Below are 15,619 nucleotides of genomic sequence, written 5' to 3'. Positions count from 1 at the left end.
ATCATTTGGCCTCGATGGCTGCTTTCGGAACCACAGCTCCATTTGACCATATTCTGAACTTTGAGTGTCAGCAATTCTTTCTCAAAAAAATTTCAAATCAAAACAAAGATTCGGCGCTCGCTTTAATTTTTTTCCCTCCAAAAAAGTTTGCTAGTCCCAGACCCCTCGCCCGGAAACACGGTAATAGGTATACTGCGTTCGGATCATTGAGTTTCAAGCCCGAAGGGCTAGAGGTCAATCTCTAACCTTTCTCAGGCAAGAAAAATTGAAGCCTTAAAATATGCGCCGTATTTTTGATGACGGATTGAATCTAGCAATTCCTTTGTCTTCGAGTGATATATTTTTCGAAATTAAGCGGTAAATTTTAGTTTCAATCTGGCATTTGTGTAAAAACCAGGCGGGTCGCTCAAGGCCGCGCAACTTTGGTAGGATTTGTTGGCTTCAAATCCTACCAAAGAGATTGACCTCTAGCCTTCGGCTTGAAACTCAATGGTTCGGATATCATTTTATACTCTATGGGTGTCGTTACACTCACGCCCGTTCAGAGAAAAAACATCCGCCCTTACTGGGTTCCAGCTCCTTTTTTGATTTTATCAAACGCACAAAAACAACAAAGCAGTCTTCTTGAATTTGGCGGCAAGCAAGATGGCGGAAAGTTCCCATTGAGCTTAAGATTTGAAGTAGCATGAAGGACTTTATTGTCAAGAATAACAGAATTTACTCCAAGCTAAGTATATTTTATTATCTTTTTACAACTTCTATTGTTTTTTTGGGATTGAAGAAAGTTATTAAAAAATGATAAGAAAGATTTAAGACAGAAAAAAGGTACTATACTGTTTGAAATTTTTTATGGCTTTTGATGCATTTTTTTTCAAGGACGGTGTTGCTATTATTTCATTGCTGTACATTATATGCTGCATTGTATAGTAAAGAGAAAAGCAAGCTTGAATTACAGATTTTGAACATAATTTAGATTTACTGTAGCTAGGATTCTGTTTTTATGTTGTGTTGTGTTTGTATTCTCTTCATTTTGGTTTTACACATATTTTGATTTCGTCCATATTATAGTAAAAATCTTTTGATGTATGTAAATTTTTGAACAAATATTTCCAATTATGGCAAATGCCAAAACTAAATTTAAGTCGATTTGTTGATTAGAGATGGATCATTATTTCTCCCTTAGATCTTTTTGAAACACTGTAATATCTGGCATATGTGTAGTCATCAAGCATGCCAAACACATATCAGCATTAGCCATTCAATAGAGTGTCAAAATGTGGATATTACTTTGTTTTAAAACTAAGGGACTAGCTTATGATTGTAATCTTTGGAACAATACAAAATCTTTGAAATTCTTTTGAATCAGATGTGCATGTTGTTAGTCATTTTAATGCCAAAACAACATCAACAGTCAAAACATTCTAAACCATGTTTAAACTGTAGAAATTATGATTCAATTGGACTTTCATTTTTTTGTTTTGTTTTTTGTAATTACTTTCAAAGCTTCTTATTTTTTTTTAATATTGGAAAGCATAATGCTAAAAAAAAAACCTTGTGTACTATAACTTCTGAACATTTTTGTAAACAAAATAATTCAGTTTGAGATAAATTTGTTCTGCAAAGTTTTTTTGTGCATGAAAGTTATTTGACGAGGTGTTTAGATTTTCTCTATTAGGCAAGTTAAATTTTTTTAGATAAATCTTTAATTATAAGTGCAAGTTTATGCTAATCAGTAACCATTCAGTTAGCCATGGCCAGATATATTTTGGATTGCATTTTCCATTATCCTGTTTAACCTGAATTTCTTGGTTGTAGACTGTTTTTGATCTTTCTTCTATTAACTCTGCCTAAATCCTTGTTGTAAGGCCATGGCCAAAAAATCTGTAGCTTCACCCAACAATTGAATTAGCACTTTTTGTTATTTAATGCTCACAATTATAAAGTATTTTATATTTATTTTTTATTTTAGCACTAAAGTGATGTTGCGTGTACATTGGCATTGTTTAAATTTCAAGGAAATAAACCCTAAACTAAGTAAGTCATTATTATGTCGCAACATGGTCCTTACTCAGTATCTTGACCCTGCTTGACTCTCAAAATTTTATTTTACTTCCTCTCCAATGAAGAAAGTGGTCAGTAAAAGACTACTATAAAACAATATAAATTCTTTCCCTGTTGGTTTTTTGATAGAAATGTTCATCCCCACCGTGAGAATAAGTTCCACCGGGGCTGTGAGACAGGAGTGTTATCAATAAAAACAAAGCTTGAGAAGTAAAGAGTTAAAATACCTGGACTTTTTCATCAGTGAAATATTTTTCCCTAAAATGTCTATCAAAAAGAAATTTCGAATCACCTCTAGATATGATTCTCAATAAGTTTGCGCAGTCTTTAAATGTAACTTTTCAAATTGATTGCCCCTCCCAAATGTTTTCATCAAAAGTTGCAAAAGACACCCCTGTCTCACTGCCCCTTTGGAACTTTTGCTTTCAGTGGGGATAACAAAATTTTTATCAAAATCCCAATGGGAATAGAAATTATATTGTTCCAAGGTTAAAAGATCCAGTGGGGATGGTTTTTAGATGCAATTTTTAAACATTGAATTTAGAATGGGGATGAAATGTAAGTCAATTTTTATAGTGGACTGGAATCTCAGGGTAATTTTCCATCGGGAACGAAGACAAATTTCTTCCCAAATTTCCCAAAGGAGCTTTGACGGGGCTTTGCCCTATTATTAGAACACATACCGTCTGGTCCCTCAAGTGTAAGGTTTTACGATTTAGCTGGTGAAGAACTTAAGGCGTCACTTAAACTATAAGATTTTGTTTTTGTTCCTTTTTAGGAGCTACAAATCCTTTTGTCTGCACAAGTGAAACCAACTGATTAGCCGAGGTAAGAATAAATATTTTTGAATTATCTTCGATTACTTGCGTATAAGCCTATTATTCCTTTCCCCATGTATATAATAACTATATTGAGAAATGTACAATTTTAGATTGTTTTTCATAAGGCAAAAGGATCTAATATGGTTAACACTTTGTTTCACTTTTCAAAGATATTTAACCATATGAACACTTGAGCTGATTTGTAACTCTCAAATAGCGCTCCGCAACGCATACGTCATAATTATTACTTTTTTTGACATTTGTACGAGTTGCAATGCAGCTCAATTCTCAATTAAAGATAAGTGCAAGTTCTTATATATCTTTTGTCAAATGATGCAATTAATGTGCAAAAGAACTGAAAAGAAACGCAAAAGGATCGGAGCTCGTACAAACACTTCAAGAAGAGTAATGATTATGTCAAAAGTGTGCACTATATAAACCTTAAAAGATGCTTACCCTATTTCCCATTCAAGCTACCAAATTGACAGAATTTTGGAACTCCTTCTGAAAATTTTATTTTGTCTTTCAGCTATCACTTGGAACTTTGACGTAAAGAAATTATTAAACGGTTGAGCAAGACAATATTTTGGTTGGTGATGAATAAAGATTCGGATGCCAGCGACTTTAATATAAGCATAATGATCAAATGATTGATAAATATATACTGTATTGTGTCACAGACCCGGTGGTACTTCTACATACTGTAAAAATCAGACAAATTGTACCCGGTTTAGAGAAAAACCCTGACTTTCACCCACCCGGTAATCTATAATGAAGGTCTATCTCTGAAGCTGTAAACAATACCCTTTCACCTTTTTTATAAAAACGTTTTTTAGCCTTGGAATGTTCCTAACTTTTTTTCTTTTAAAAGCCTAAGAATATTTTTATTTTCATCTTTTAATGGGTATTTTATCCATTTTCTGAGAAATTGGGTCCAAAATGTTCTTACATTTTAACAAACGAAGCCTTATGTTCTTATAAAGAAAACATGTGAAATTACACAATCGTTTAAGACAAGCGATCTTTCATTCCCATCGTAATTTGTACCTTAATTTTATGTCTACTACAGTACACTTTTTTTTATAAGAGCGAGTAAATTTTTGGTGAGGCTCGGATGTTCTTATTTTTTTTGGCACTTTGAGCCTTAATTGTTCTTATTTTGTTCTTATTTTTTCTAAGGTAAAAACAAGTTTTGGCTATTTACTTACTGTTTAGAGGATTTTAGAAACCAGTGATTCTTTTTGCTATAACTCTCTAACTTTAGCCTCTCCACTGTTCTTAAATTATTCTTATTTTTTGGCATTTTTGAGCCTCGTTGTTCTTATAAAAAGAAGTGTATGTTTTTCACCGGGTTACTGATACAGGGTTGTTAAAATTTTGTACTGTCGATTTAGTTGTTTGATCGGTTCGAGGATACTTTTACTATCAATAAATTATTTACCTCTATTTTTATCTCATTAAACATTTCAGATTTGTTAAATAATTTTTTGTACGCTCTGCTTGGTCTATTATGTTACAAAAAAAAAACTTCATTAAAATATTTTTGTCTTTGATCGTTTTATTTTTCTTCCTCGATTCCTCCTATGATTTTCGTAATTACAGTGCTCTTTTTCGCTAACAAGATTCTCTCGTCTCCTTCAGTACTTAATGGAAGGTTATCAAAAAATATCTATACAGCAAATTTTGAAAAGTTGAAAAGGTTTGTGTGCTAATAAAAAATCGTTTCCTCTTTTGTTTTTGTGTTCTGGAGTATAATACAGAAAAATACAAAAACCCTTGACACCCTATCATTCTCCCGTTTTCATATACAATGGGTATGATGTAATATATTGAGTAGTACACGGCTTCCCTTATTCACGTTGCATACGTATCAGGAATATACAGATATATACGGAATAAAATATACGGTCAATATGAAAGATACATCATACGTATCCGATATACTATACTCCACGGATATGAATTCAGGGGTATATAACAATATGCGGAGTCTCACTTTGGAGTATGTGGTAACACGGATATTATAATATGCGGGATCAAAATTGCAAAATATATTACAGCATATTTAATTTATGCGGTAAAATGTAATAACAAAATCGTACCGGATATCGACCCCTTTCACGCTGTGTTTTCTTTCTTGAGTGACGTAATTGTGTTCTGCATTTTAAAAACAAAATTCGATTGACAATTTTCGAACGTTTTGTAATGCAGCGCCTTCCGATTAGAAAACCCAACCTTGTCCTTAGACGATGCTATCGTCCGTATAATATTCTCAACTTCAGTTGAGCTACAATCTGACAATGTCTGTCTGTGTGTGTGTCTGTCTGTCTGTCACAAAAACTTTAGGGCAGCCTGGAGACTTCAAAAATGCTTGGATTGGGCTGAAATTTGGCACACTTGTTCCTTGGGTGAATATCTGGGGGTATTTTTTTCATTTTTCAAAAATTTTGATTTTTGGGGCCTGGGGACGAGTTTTCGTCAAAACGAGGCTAAAACTTTGGGGCAGCCTGGAGACTTCAAAAATGGTCGGATTTGGCTGAAATTTGGCACACTTGTTCCTTGGGTGAATATCTGGGGGTGTTTTTTTCATTTTTCAAAAATTTTGATTTTTGGGACCTGGGGACGAGTTTTTCTCCAAAACGAGGCTAAAACTTTGGGGCAGCCTGGAGACTTCAAAAATTGTTCGATTTGGCTGAAATTTGGCACACTTGTTCCTTAGGTGAATATCTGGATGTGCTTTTTTCATTTTTTAAAAATTTTGATTTTTGGGGCCTGGGGACGAGTTTTCGTCAAAACGAGGCTAAAACTTTGGGGCAACCTGGAGACTTCAAAAATGGTCGGATTTGGCTGAAATTTGGCACACTTGTTCCTTGGGTGAATATCTAGTGGTGTTTTTTTCATTTTTCAAAAATTTTGATTTTTGGGGCCTGGGACGAGTTTTTCTCCAAAACGAGGCTAAAACTTTGGGGCAGCCTGGAGACTTCAAAAATTGTTCGATTTGGCTGAAATTTTGCACACTTGTTCCTTGGGTGAATATCTGGGGTTCTACAATTGGGCCTATGATTATAATTATGATATATAACATAATTTGTATATTATAAAACGTAATATGTTTCGCGGCGGATAGAGTCTGTGTTTACGACAAGACAACAGCTACTCCCGTAAAAAATTCCCGTCTTCACGTTTGTTCCTCTTAGATGAAACTCGTCTTAGACTATAGCATAGTCTACCTTGTCCTCAGAGGTTAATATTTTCTCTTTGAAAACTTGACCTCTGATACTCAGGGTAGGAAAAAACCCGAGTTAAATTTTATNGTTAATATGCTTGATGAGCCTTGGACACCAAACAGCTTGTGCATACTTGGTGAGGTCGTACAAATGCTATGAAGAGTGCACGGAGCATTTCCGGTGAAAGAAAATCTAAACTTCTGTTTATTAATCCGACGATAGAGTTGGCTTGTTAACACGTGATACTTTTCTTGATGGAACCTTAGAAGCCAATCTCTGAACCACTTTTCCATTGCGTCAATATCTTGCTGTAGTCTAATTACATCTTGGATGCTATTTATTTTGTCAAGAACCTGGTATCATCAGCAAAGAGGAACATTTCTGAGCTAGTAAATTCAGGTAGATTTATATTGATGACAAAAGTAATAGACCCAAGACGGTTCCTTGGGGCACACCACTTAATTCATTTTTTAGATAAGGCTGTATTGACTTTTACATATTGATGGCGATCGGACAAAAAAGCCTTTATCCATTCAAGCAATAGTCTGCGATGCGGAACGGTGTCAAAGTCAAAATAAATCACATCAAAAATATTTGAAAACTATTATTCTCTTGCTCTCCAAAGACAAAGTTGTGTTTTAGATTTAGTTCCCAGGCCTCCTCACTAGTGCCATTCCCTTTTGACCCCTATCGGATATTCAATAAATTTCAAAGGTCACCAATTTTTTCTGAAGTTAAAAAAAAGACCGAAATTGAAAATTGACCAAAAATCGAACGGACGTTTTCATACACGGATGACTTTTGAAGCTTTTGGTCAAATAAAGTCATTTTGAAAATTGGAGAGCAAAAGCTTTTTCCGTTACTTTTTTATTGCTTTTTTAATTCCTTTGTTTCTTAAGGTCAAACCTCCCTTAAAAGAAATTTTATCCTACCGGACCTCGTTTCTATTCCGTTTTCATGGGACGAACGGAATTTCTATTCCGTTTCCATTTTTTAAGAAAAAAAATTAAAATTGAAATATCTCAATAATCGGAAGAGCTGTTAACATAATTATTTTTTTGTTGATTTTATTTTTTGTAGTAGAATCTGTCTAAATTAAATGCAAGTAGAGCAGGGATTTTGACTAGTGTTTTTCAAAGAATCGAAACTTGGGAAAGGTGTATTGATACTCCAAATAAAATAGTATATCAAATCAAATCAGACTTGATTTGAAATTGAATTTATCTATCGAAATTATATCGTAGAAAATGCTGTATATTCTTGGTTTTCTGATCATTTCCAGCCAAATCAGAAAGTTTCAGTTTGAAACTGATACCTTGGCTCTCTTCAGTATCACTAAATGTCCAGAAGAAGTGGAATTCCATTGTCAAAATGCCAGAATCAATGAAAAACGTTTTCAACTTGCTCACTCTATTGCAAATCCACCGTATCAACTATGTACGATTGATGTCCAGAACTCTAGAGAACTAATCGCTGATCTTGCATTTGAAATCTTAGACTATGATACAGTGAACTATTTTGGGAGATGCTTGAATAAGAAAATAAATGTGACTTTGGATTTTAGTAAAAACACATTGATTTTTAGTTACGTTCTTCCTTTTGAGCTGACTAGATTCATCAGTTTTCTTTTCTCGGTGAAGCACGCTCAAACAACACTACTGGCAGTAACAACGAAGAAAATGTATCCAAGTCAATTGATTGATAATGACCGTTTCGTGTATAGCTATGAAACTAGTTTTGAGTTAGAAATCCATATGGGTCCAGTAGCTGATCTTATTAAAGATTATCAAATGTCATACGCAGCTGTTATCAATTTACAGGAAAGAAACACTGATCTTTATCTATATCAGAGATCTTGCCAGGATAGGCCAGAGACTGCATTCTGTTTTTACGTCGCTTCCGATGGAAAAGATAATCAAATGTGTTTGAAAGAAATATTGGTTGACCCAGCAAACGATGTTGAAGTCCAAAGAACAATGGATATGTTAATTCGAGATCCCCATCTCAGAGTTTTGATCATTTATGGTTTTGGCACATCTATTAACAAGTTCACGTCCAATAGATATGTGAGGGGTCATACGCAGAACTATAACGGAAGTTTCTATCTGGTTAGTTTTGAAAAATCCTTAAAAAGGGATACAATTTTGACAGAAAGAGATGTAACATCAGTACTGCTTGATACTGACCAGATCATAAGAAATATTGCCGGAGAACATGGATTGAACGACCTATTGACATACATCCTAGATTTAACAAGCTCATTGGCCAATAATGAATTAGTTTTCGATGCTCTTAAGGACTTAAAAATAATAGATGAGCTAGCAGTAAAACATGGACATTTACTAAAGTTAGTCTTTAGCGATTGGCAAATTGGTGACGACATAGATTATGTAAGATGGAAGATGATACCTGAAACATTTAGAAAACAAGTTGTGAGTCGTATCGTGGAAAACAAAGAGTTGTTAAGAAAGTTTATCAACTTTTGGAAGAGATCAACGTATGTAACGTGGATGTCTGCTGACTTTTTACTTGAAAAGAAATTTTTCAACCCAAAGAAAGCACTTGAAGCCAAACCATACTGTAATATGACAATACCTAGATGTAGCAAAGGATTTGAATTAAAACATTCACTTTATAAAGAAGACGGTTGGAACAATAGTTATGGTTGGTATTGTTCTAAATGTCCTCCAACAACTTACAAAGACATTGATGGCAATTCACAATGTAAGCCATGCATGTTTCCTTATCGAAGCGATGAAAACAGATTAACATGTTTCGATCCTTATACCGTCATATACCTTCAAATGTTTGGTTCTACTTTGATTACACTCTTTGTATTCTCTACTATCAATGGATTGGTCATCATTTTTACCATGATTTGGTTTTGGAGCTTTCGAGAAACCCCGATGGTAAAACATGCAAATCGCAATGTCACCATGCTACATCTGTTGTCTCATTTACTGTTATCAATCGCTCCTGTTTTCCTTTTTCTTGGAAAGCCTACAGGATATGTATGCTTGGTGAGACCTTTGGTCATTGGGGTCTGCTTTACAATCAACGTATCGGTCAATCTTGGTAAAACACAAAAGTTATACATCATTTTTATGTCTAAGACACTTCATTCAGAAAGTAAAAAACGGCTTATTGATACAATCGAGTTTATTGTCATTTCAGTTTTAGTGGTTATAGATGTTTTTATTTTTGTTATAACCTATGTCAATCAAACTGTTAAAGTCATGTTCACCATAGATGAAGGATCAACAACGAAGGAAATGACATGTAATAATAATGGAGATATCATTGTCCATTTATCATTTGTTTTGATACTTGTGCTTGCAAACGGTATTCAAGCTGTACGATCTAGAAAGTTACCATCACATTTCAAAGAAACAATTCATGTTATTTATTCTTCCTTTATTTCAATTGTTATTCTTGGCGTTCTAGTTGCTATTTACTTTCTACAAAAGAACGAAATGACTAAATCAATGGTTTTGGTTTTCAGTGTTTCGATTCTTAACTCGATTCACTTCGCCTTGATTTATTCATACAAAATGTATGTGATGACTTTCAAACCTGAGTTGAATACAAGAGCCGCATTCAATACCAGAAGAAAGCAAAAATTCGATGCCAGGTTCCAATGAACTGCCAGGTCCAAAATTTATATTCAAATTATATTAATTTAGCATATCAAGCCCATCGACACAATATTAAATTTCATTGTGGTGGGTTATAGCCACGGAAAGCATTTTTTGGAGTGAAATTACTCCGGTTCTGAAAAAGAAGGACAATATTGTAAAGTTTATTTCTGACCTGATATTTCTGATAATAAGCGGCTGTAAAGATATTTTAAAATGTAGCTATAAAAACATTGTATGACTTTTTTTCTTTTTTTTTGAGCTTTTAATGAGTTACAAAGATATTTTAGAGTGGCACTAAATTAACATGTTATTAAAACATTTTTTTCGTTTAAATCACTTACATTATAATTATCCTTTAAAGGGACATAAAAGTACTATCAAAATTTGTAGACAAACCGTATGCAGCAGGATACAAAATCAAAAAATATGTCACAATGTCAAAATAAAAAATAAAAACAAATATGGCTGATTTTGATTGTTTCAATTGTTTCAATTGTTTTACAAGTTTGTTTTGGACACGTGATTTTAATTGTTCTCTTTAATGACACGTGGTTCGCGCAATGTTTATATTTTACTACTTTTATGTCCCTTTAAAACATTATATGGCATATATACTGGCATATATACAACATTATACAAATCTTTTTTGTGTTGTTTCTTTCTCAGCTCAGCTGTTGCGCTGTTAATTATTCCTACTCCGATTGATAACGTCATAAATATTTTTATAAATTCAGTATTATATATTCGAATACACGCTTTTTTTTTTATAAGAATGGTGTAAATCCATTTTATCATGGATATTCTTAACGTTTTTGGGGAAATCATCCTAAAATATTCTTACAGCACATTCTTAGGTTAGGATACTAATTCATAATAGATTTAACATTTAGTACATACGTCTCAAGCATAAAATGGCACTTTTGTAAAAGCAGTGAGCCTAACTCGGGCCTTACTTGGGGATAATTGATAATTTATAATTGAAAATGCTCTTAAAATGGTATTCTTAGCTTTGGTAGCAAAATTCCATGATGGTGATATTCTTAGCATATTCTTAGTTTTTTGGCCATTTTTATCATTGACATTCTTATAAAGTGTATTCTTATAAAAAAGAGAAGCGTGTACTCGAAGGTCAATAAAATCAAAGATTTTTCTGAGTTTTTGTCCAGAACATAGACAAATCTTGATGAGTAACTTTCAAAAGCTTTATTTCTATTTGAAAGTGGTCACATTAGTTTATAGTTTATAGTTGATTTATATTCTTTGTTTTTGGAGCCCAGAATCACCTATGGTGGCTAGAGATATGTTTTCAATTTTTGTCGAATGAACTGTTAAAGTTATTTCCACCATAGAAGAAGAAGCAATCTACAATGCAATGAAATGTAATAACAATGGAAATATTATTTTACATCTGTGTAAATTAACTATATAGTCCTGCAAACGGGCAGGATGATGATCACGTGCTTCTTATCGTAATCATATACCTCCTTCTGTGCCTGGAAATCTTTTTGAAATAATTTAAGTGAAATCACCTGGGGTTTTTGTCGATAGGATCTTCTTCAGAAGATCATTTTCACAGCAAGGTATATATTTTATGTCTTAATCTATTTTCTATGACAGAAATATGTTTAAATACAGCTGCTAAATGTACTATATTGTTTGTTTTTGCGTATATATTCATTGTTGTAATATTGTTATCAGGAATTCGATCTCAGTACAAATATTTTCTGTTTTAATCATTCTATTGTGTTAACATGATACCCACTCCTCTTCTTATTTACAAAAAACACATGCTATCTTTGTAATCAACGAAAGAATATTTTGATATGAAGCTATTTGAATTGCTAAATCTTTGTCCATTAGCATTCTTTTACGAAGTTTAAGACCTATCATCGTTGTAGGTGTTTCTATACGAAATTAATATTAAGTGTTGTAAATTACCAGCACGTAATAGAAAAAGAAGACACATCGAAGGTGAATTTTCACCATGATAAATATGTAGAGAATTTGCATTTATTGTCATATGATAGACAACGACGCGAAGATGATTTCAAAATTCTCTGTTTGGATATTGGTCCTTAACTTGAGCAATAATTTTGTTTTTAATGAAAGGCATACGCTTGCTTTGTTTAGTATCCTAAATTGCCCACAAGGTGACAAACTGCAATGTCAAAATGCTGCAATTAATGAAAAGACTCTCCGAAAATCACACGAGAAATTAAACATTCCCCAAAAATTATGCACAATTGACGTCGAGAACTCAAACCAAATAGTTGTTGAAGTTCTACTGGACCTGATAAATTTCTATCAAGTTGATTTCTCTGGAAAGTGTCGCGATAAGTCTGTCAATGTAAGGCTTAAATTAGAAGAAATTGTGATATTCACTTATGTATCATTTGAAATGACTCGATTGATAAGTTCTTTGTTGATGATCAAAGACATTGACACCACATTAATTTCAATCACCACAGAAAAAATGTATCCTTCTCAGCTTCTTGAAAAAGATATTTTTATCTTCAGTTACGAAACTAGTTTCCAAAGAGACGTACAAAAAGAGTCAGTGCAGTATCTCAAGCAAGAGTATAATATTAGCTACATGGCGGTTATTTATTTCAAAGAAAGTGACAAAGATAATGAGTTGGTTCGAAAACCTTGTAAAAATCGCCCTGAAACTGCCTTTTGCTTTTACGTTGATGCTGACAAGAACAATCAGAATGATTGTATCAAAGAATTGTTTTTGGATATCAATGATAAAGATGCCGTTAGTAAAGCAATGAATTTCATGGTGAAAGACCCTCATTTAAGAGTACTTATGGCGTATGGATTTGGATCAACTATCTTTAGATTTGAACACCAAGCAGGTAGTAGAGAGTACACTAATGTGAACGGAGGTGACTTCTATATTTCCTATTTTGAAAGGAAATTGACAGATATAGCCTCTCTAGATGAAAATGGCAAAACCAGATGGGGAAGATCAATTATCAACATCCCAGGAGAGCATGCTATCAACGAATTTTTGGGTTATGTTTATGAGCTGACAAAGAAATTGGTCAACAACAAATGGGTCTTTTCGGCCTTAGAAAACACTGGTGTTATTGCTGACTTAGCTCAGAAACATGAAAATGTTTTGAAGCTTTTGTTAAAAGACTGGAAGACTGGTGATCAATTGTCATTCGATGATTGGAAACAAATACCTGAAGCTTTTCGAAAACAAATAGCTGTTGAGATCAGTCAAAATCGAATATTAATCAAGAAGTTTATACAATATTGGAAACAATCGACCTATCTTAACATTGTAACCCCAGAGGACCTATTAGCAATGAGGGTTTACAGTCCAAAGAAAGCACTTGAAGCCAAACCATACTGTAATATGACAATACCTAGATGTAGCAAAGGATTTGAATTAAAACATTCACTTTATAAAGAAGAATTTTGGAACAATAGTTATGGTTGGCATTGTGCTAAATGTCCTCCAATGACTTACAAAAATACCAAGGGCAATTCCGAATGTCAGCCATGTATAGTTCCTTTGCAAACAGATGAAGCTCGGATAACTTGTTTTGATCCTTATACAGCAGAATATCTTCAATTATATTCTCTTATAGGACTGACTGTTGTCATCGTTTCCTTGCTAAATGCTATGGTAATACTTGCAACTTTGGCAGCTTTCATAAAACATCGACAGACTCCAATTGTCAAACATGCCAATCGAAAAATGACATTGCTTCATTTAACTTCTCATTTCATTTTATCAGCCGTTCCTATGGCTCTTTTTATCGGTAAACCAACTAAGATCACTTGTATTCTTCGACCCATAATCATTGGTATCTGCTTTACAGTCAATGTTTCAGTCAACTTAGCCAAAACGCAAAAACTATACTTGATTTTCACATCGAAAACTTTACATTCTCAAAATAAAAAAAGGTTAATCGATGCTGTTGAATTCATGATCATTTTCATCGCATTATTGTTGGACATTTCCATCTGTGTCATTTCCCTCAGCAATCGTACCCATGAAGTTGCGTTTACGTTGGTCAATCTCGATTTCATCAGAGAGGTAACCTGCACTTCTAATGAAGATATTATTGTGCATTTATCATTCGTTTTAATTCTGGTCCTTGCCAATGGGATCCAAGCTGTACGATCAAGAAAATTACCGTCACATTTCAAAGAAACAACTCATGTTATTTATTCTTCCTTTATTTCAATGGTAGTTCTTGCAGCATTGGCGACAATATATTTCCTGCAAAAAAGATCTACGACCAGAAACATTGTGCTAGCGTTCAGTGTACTACTTTTAAATGCGATCCATTTTGGTTTGATCTACTCTTACAAGATGTATATCATTATGTTTAAACCTGAACTTAATACTGTTGCCGTTTTGAATAAAAGACGGAAGAGAAAATTTGACAATATTTTTGCGAAATGAATGCTTTATGTACCTATTACTATCTGCATCTGTGTCTTGGTGATCTTTTTAATAGTGATATAACAATTAAATCTAAGTAATAGTGAAATTTTATTATTGGTACAAAATATTAAGCACGGCTAGTTATCTTCCTCTAATTTCATTGTTATTCTTATTCTTTCAAAAACACGCAGGAAAATTGTTTGACTCAAAGGCAATTCCCAAGGGATTTAATTACATCTATCAATGATGAATGAGGTGAGGTGAGGCGTTCCCTAGGGGCGACCCTAATAGATTGCAGTGGTTTGATATCGCAAGGGAAGATATGAGAAAATTTGGATGAAAAATCAACCCTGGCGCTGCACTTTGTTGAAAGTGTTTGACACATGGTTAGATGTTTGCAAATGTTGCCTTAGTAGCTCCGTTGTTCTCACTTTTTATACCCTGAAAGTTTACTATTTAAAGTGCACGGCATAGGCGTACCGGGATATCCTGCAAAATTTATGGACGAGAGCGGTTTTTACGACACTGTAATTATTGTCTTTGTGTTAAATCAAAAGATAATGAATATGTCATAAACGTCTGCACTCTCTCATAAATTTTGCAGGGTATCTCGCTTCGCTTATACAGAGTGTCCCTAATTAAAGTATCGAGTTTGAACATGCTATTGAGTAGAAATGTTTGTGTGTGTTATCGCTAAAATATAAGAACGTACTCCATCGCACAGAGTATTTTTTTTATTGTTACGTAATGACAAAGAAAAAAGAGGGAGAGCTTAAAATACAATTTTGTGAATACACACATAAAACTTTCTACTCATAGTTGTGTTTCGACTCGATACTTTAATTAGGGACCCCCTGTACTTATAACGGAAAAAACTTGATTTACAAGCGGGAATATCTAACTTAAAAGATGTTTGATAGCTTGAAAGTTCAACTTGATTTTCTTTATAATGAACCATATAGATAGTCTGCGGCCGGGTCAGAAAATTTTTCTTTTTCACCCGGCCGGTTTCTGGAAACACCACATTTTCTTATTTTCAACTAATGTCTTACTTTCTACTTAGTAGTCGTCTATCAAAGAGAAGGATCCAGGGCGCTGTATATATACAGATAAACATTTAAAAATGAGCCGTCTGATCAAATATTTTTTTACCTATATTTCCTTTATCCTGAGATCACAACCAAGGGCTGACATTCCTCCCTTTTGAAATATGTGCTGTTCATTTGCTCAAAATAGGTTTAACGGGAAAAATTAACACGGTCCCCGCCTTCTTTAGGAGAATTCTAACTATTTTCTTAAAAAAGGGATTAATTTGTTCAATGGTATTCGTCTTAAATCACTATTAGGTCCTACACATTACGCATTTGTTAATTACGTCCGATTTTGATTATCATCATTTTATCTGTTCAAGCTCCTCCTTTAGACCGTTAGGATTCTCAAAGGTTTGAATCTAAAAATAATCTC

The 15,619-nt window shown here is 33.6% G+C and overlaps 1 protein-coding gene and 1 long non-coding RNA gene across 3 annotated transcripts; both read left to right on the top strand.

Moving 5' to 3' along the window:
• Nucleotides 1-550: 550 nt before the first annotated feature.
• On the top strand, nt 551-3,563 carry LOC136801851 (uncharacterized). Of its 2 annotated transcripts, XR_010845923.1 has the most exons (4): nt 551-731; nt 1,970-2,034; nt 2,840-2,889; nt 3,412-3,563. It is a non-coding gene; the product is annotated as an uncharacterized lncRNA (long non-coding RNA). The 2 variants fall into 2 exon arrangements; XR_010845922.1 differs by having other exon boundaries at nt 551-2,034.
• An 8,078-nt stretch (nt 3,564-11,641) lies between these two features.
• LOC136801823 (uncharacterized) lies at nt 11,642-14,173 on the top strand. Its single transcript, XM_067058489.1, has one exon. It carries the CDS (start codon nt 11,768-11,770, stop codon nt 14,171-14,173), a length of 2,406 nt encoding a protein of 801 aa, XP_066914590.1. The 5' UTR covers nt 11,642-11,767.
• The last annotated feature ends 1,446 nt before the right edge of the window (nt 14,174-15,619 follow it).

Source organism: Clytia hemisphaerica, unplaced genomic scaffold (genome assembly GCF_902728285.1).
Source record: "Clytia hemisphaerica strain Z4C2 unplaced genomic scaffold, Clytia hemisphaerica genome assembly, whole genome shotgun sequence".
Taxonomy (NCBI): domain Eukaryota; kingdom Metazoa; phylum Cnidaria; class Hydrozoa; order Leptothecata; family Clytiidae; genus Clytia; species Clytia hemisphaerica.
Note: the sequence above shows the minus strand (reverse complement) of the source record. Positions and strands in the feature narration are given on the sequence as shown.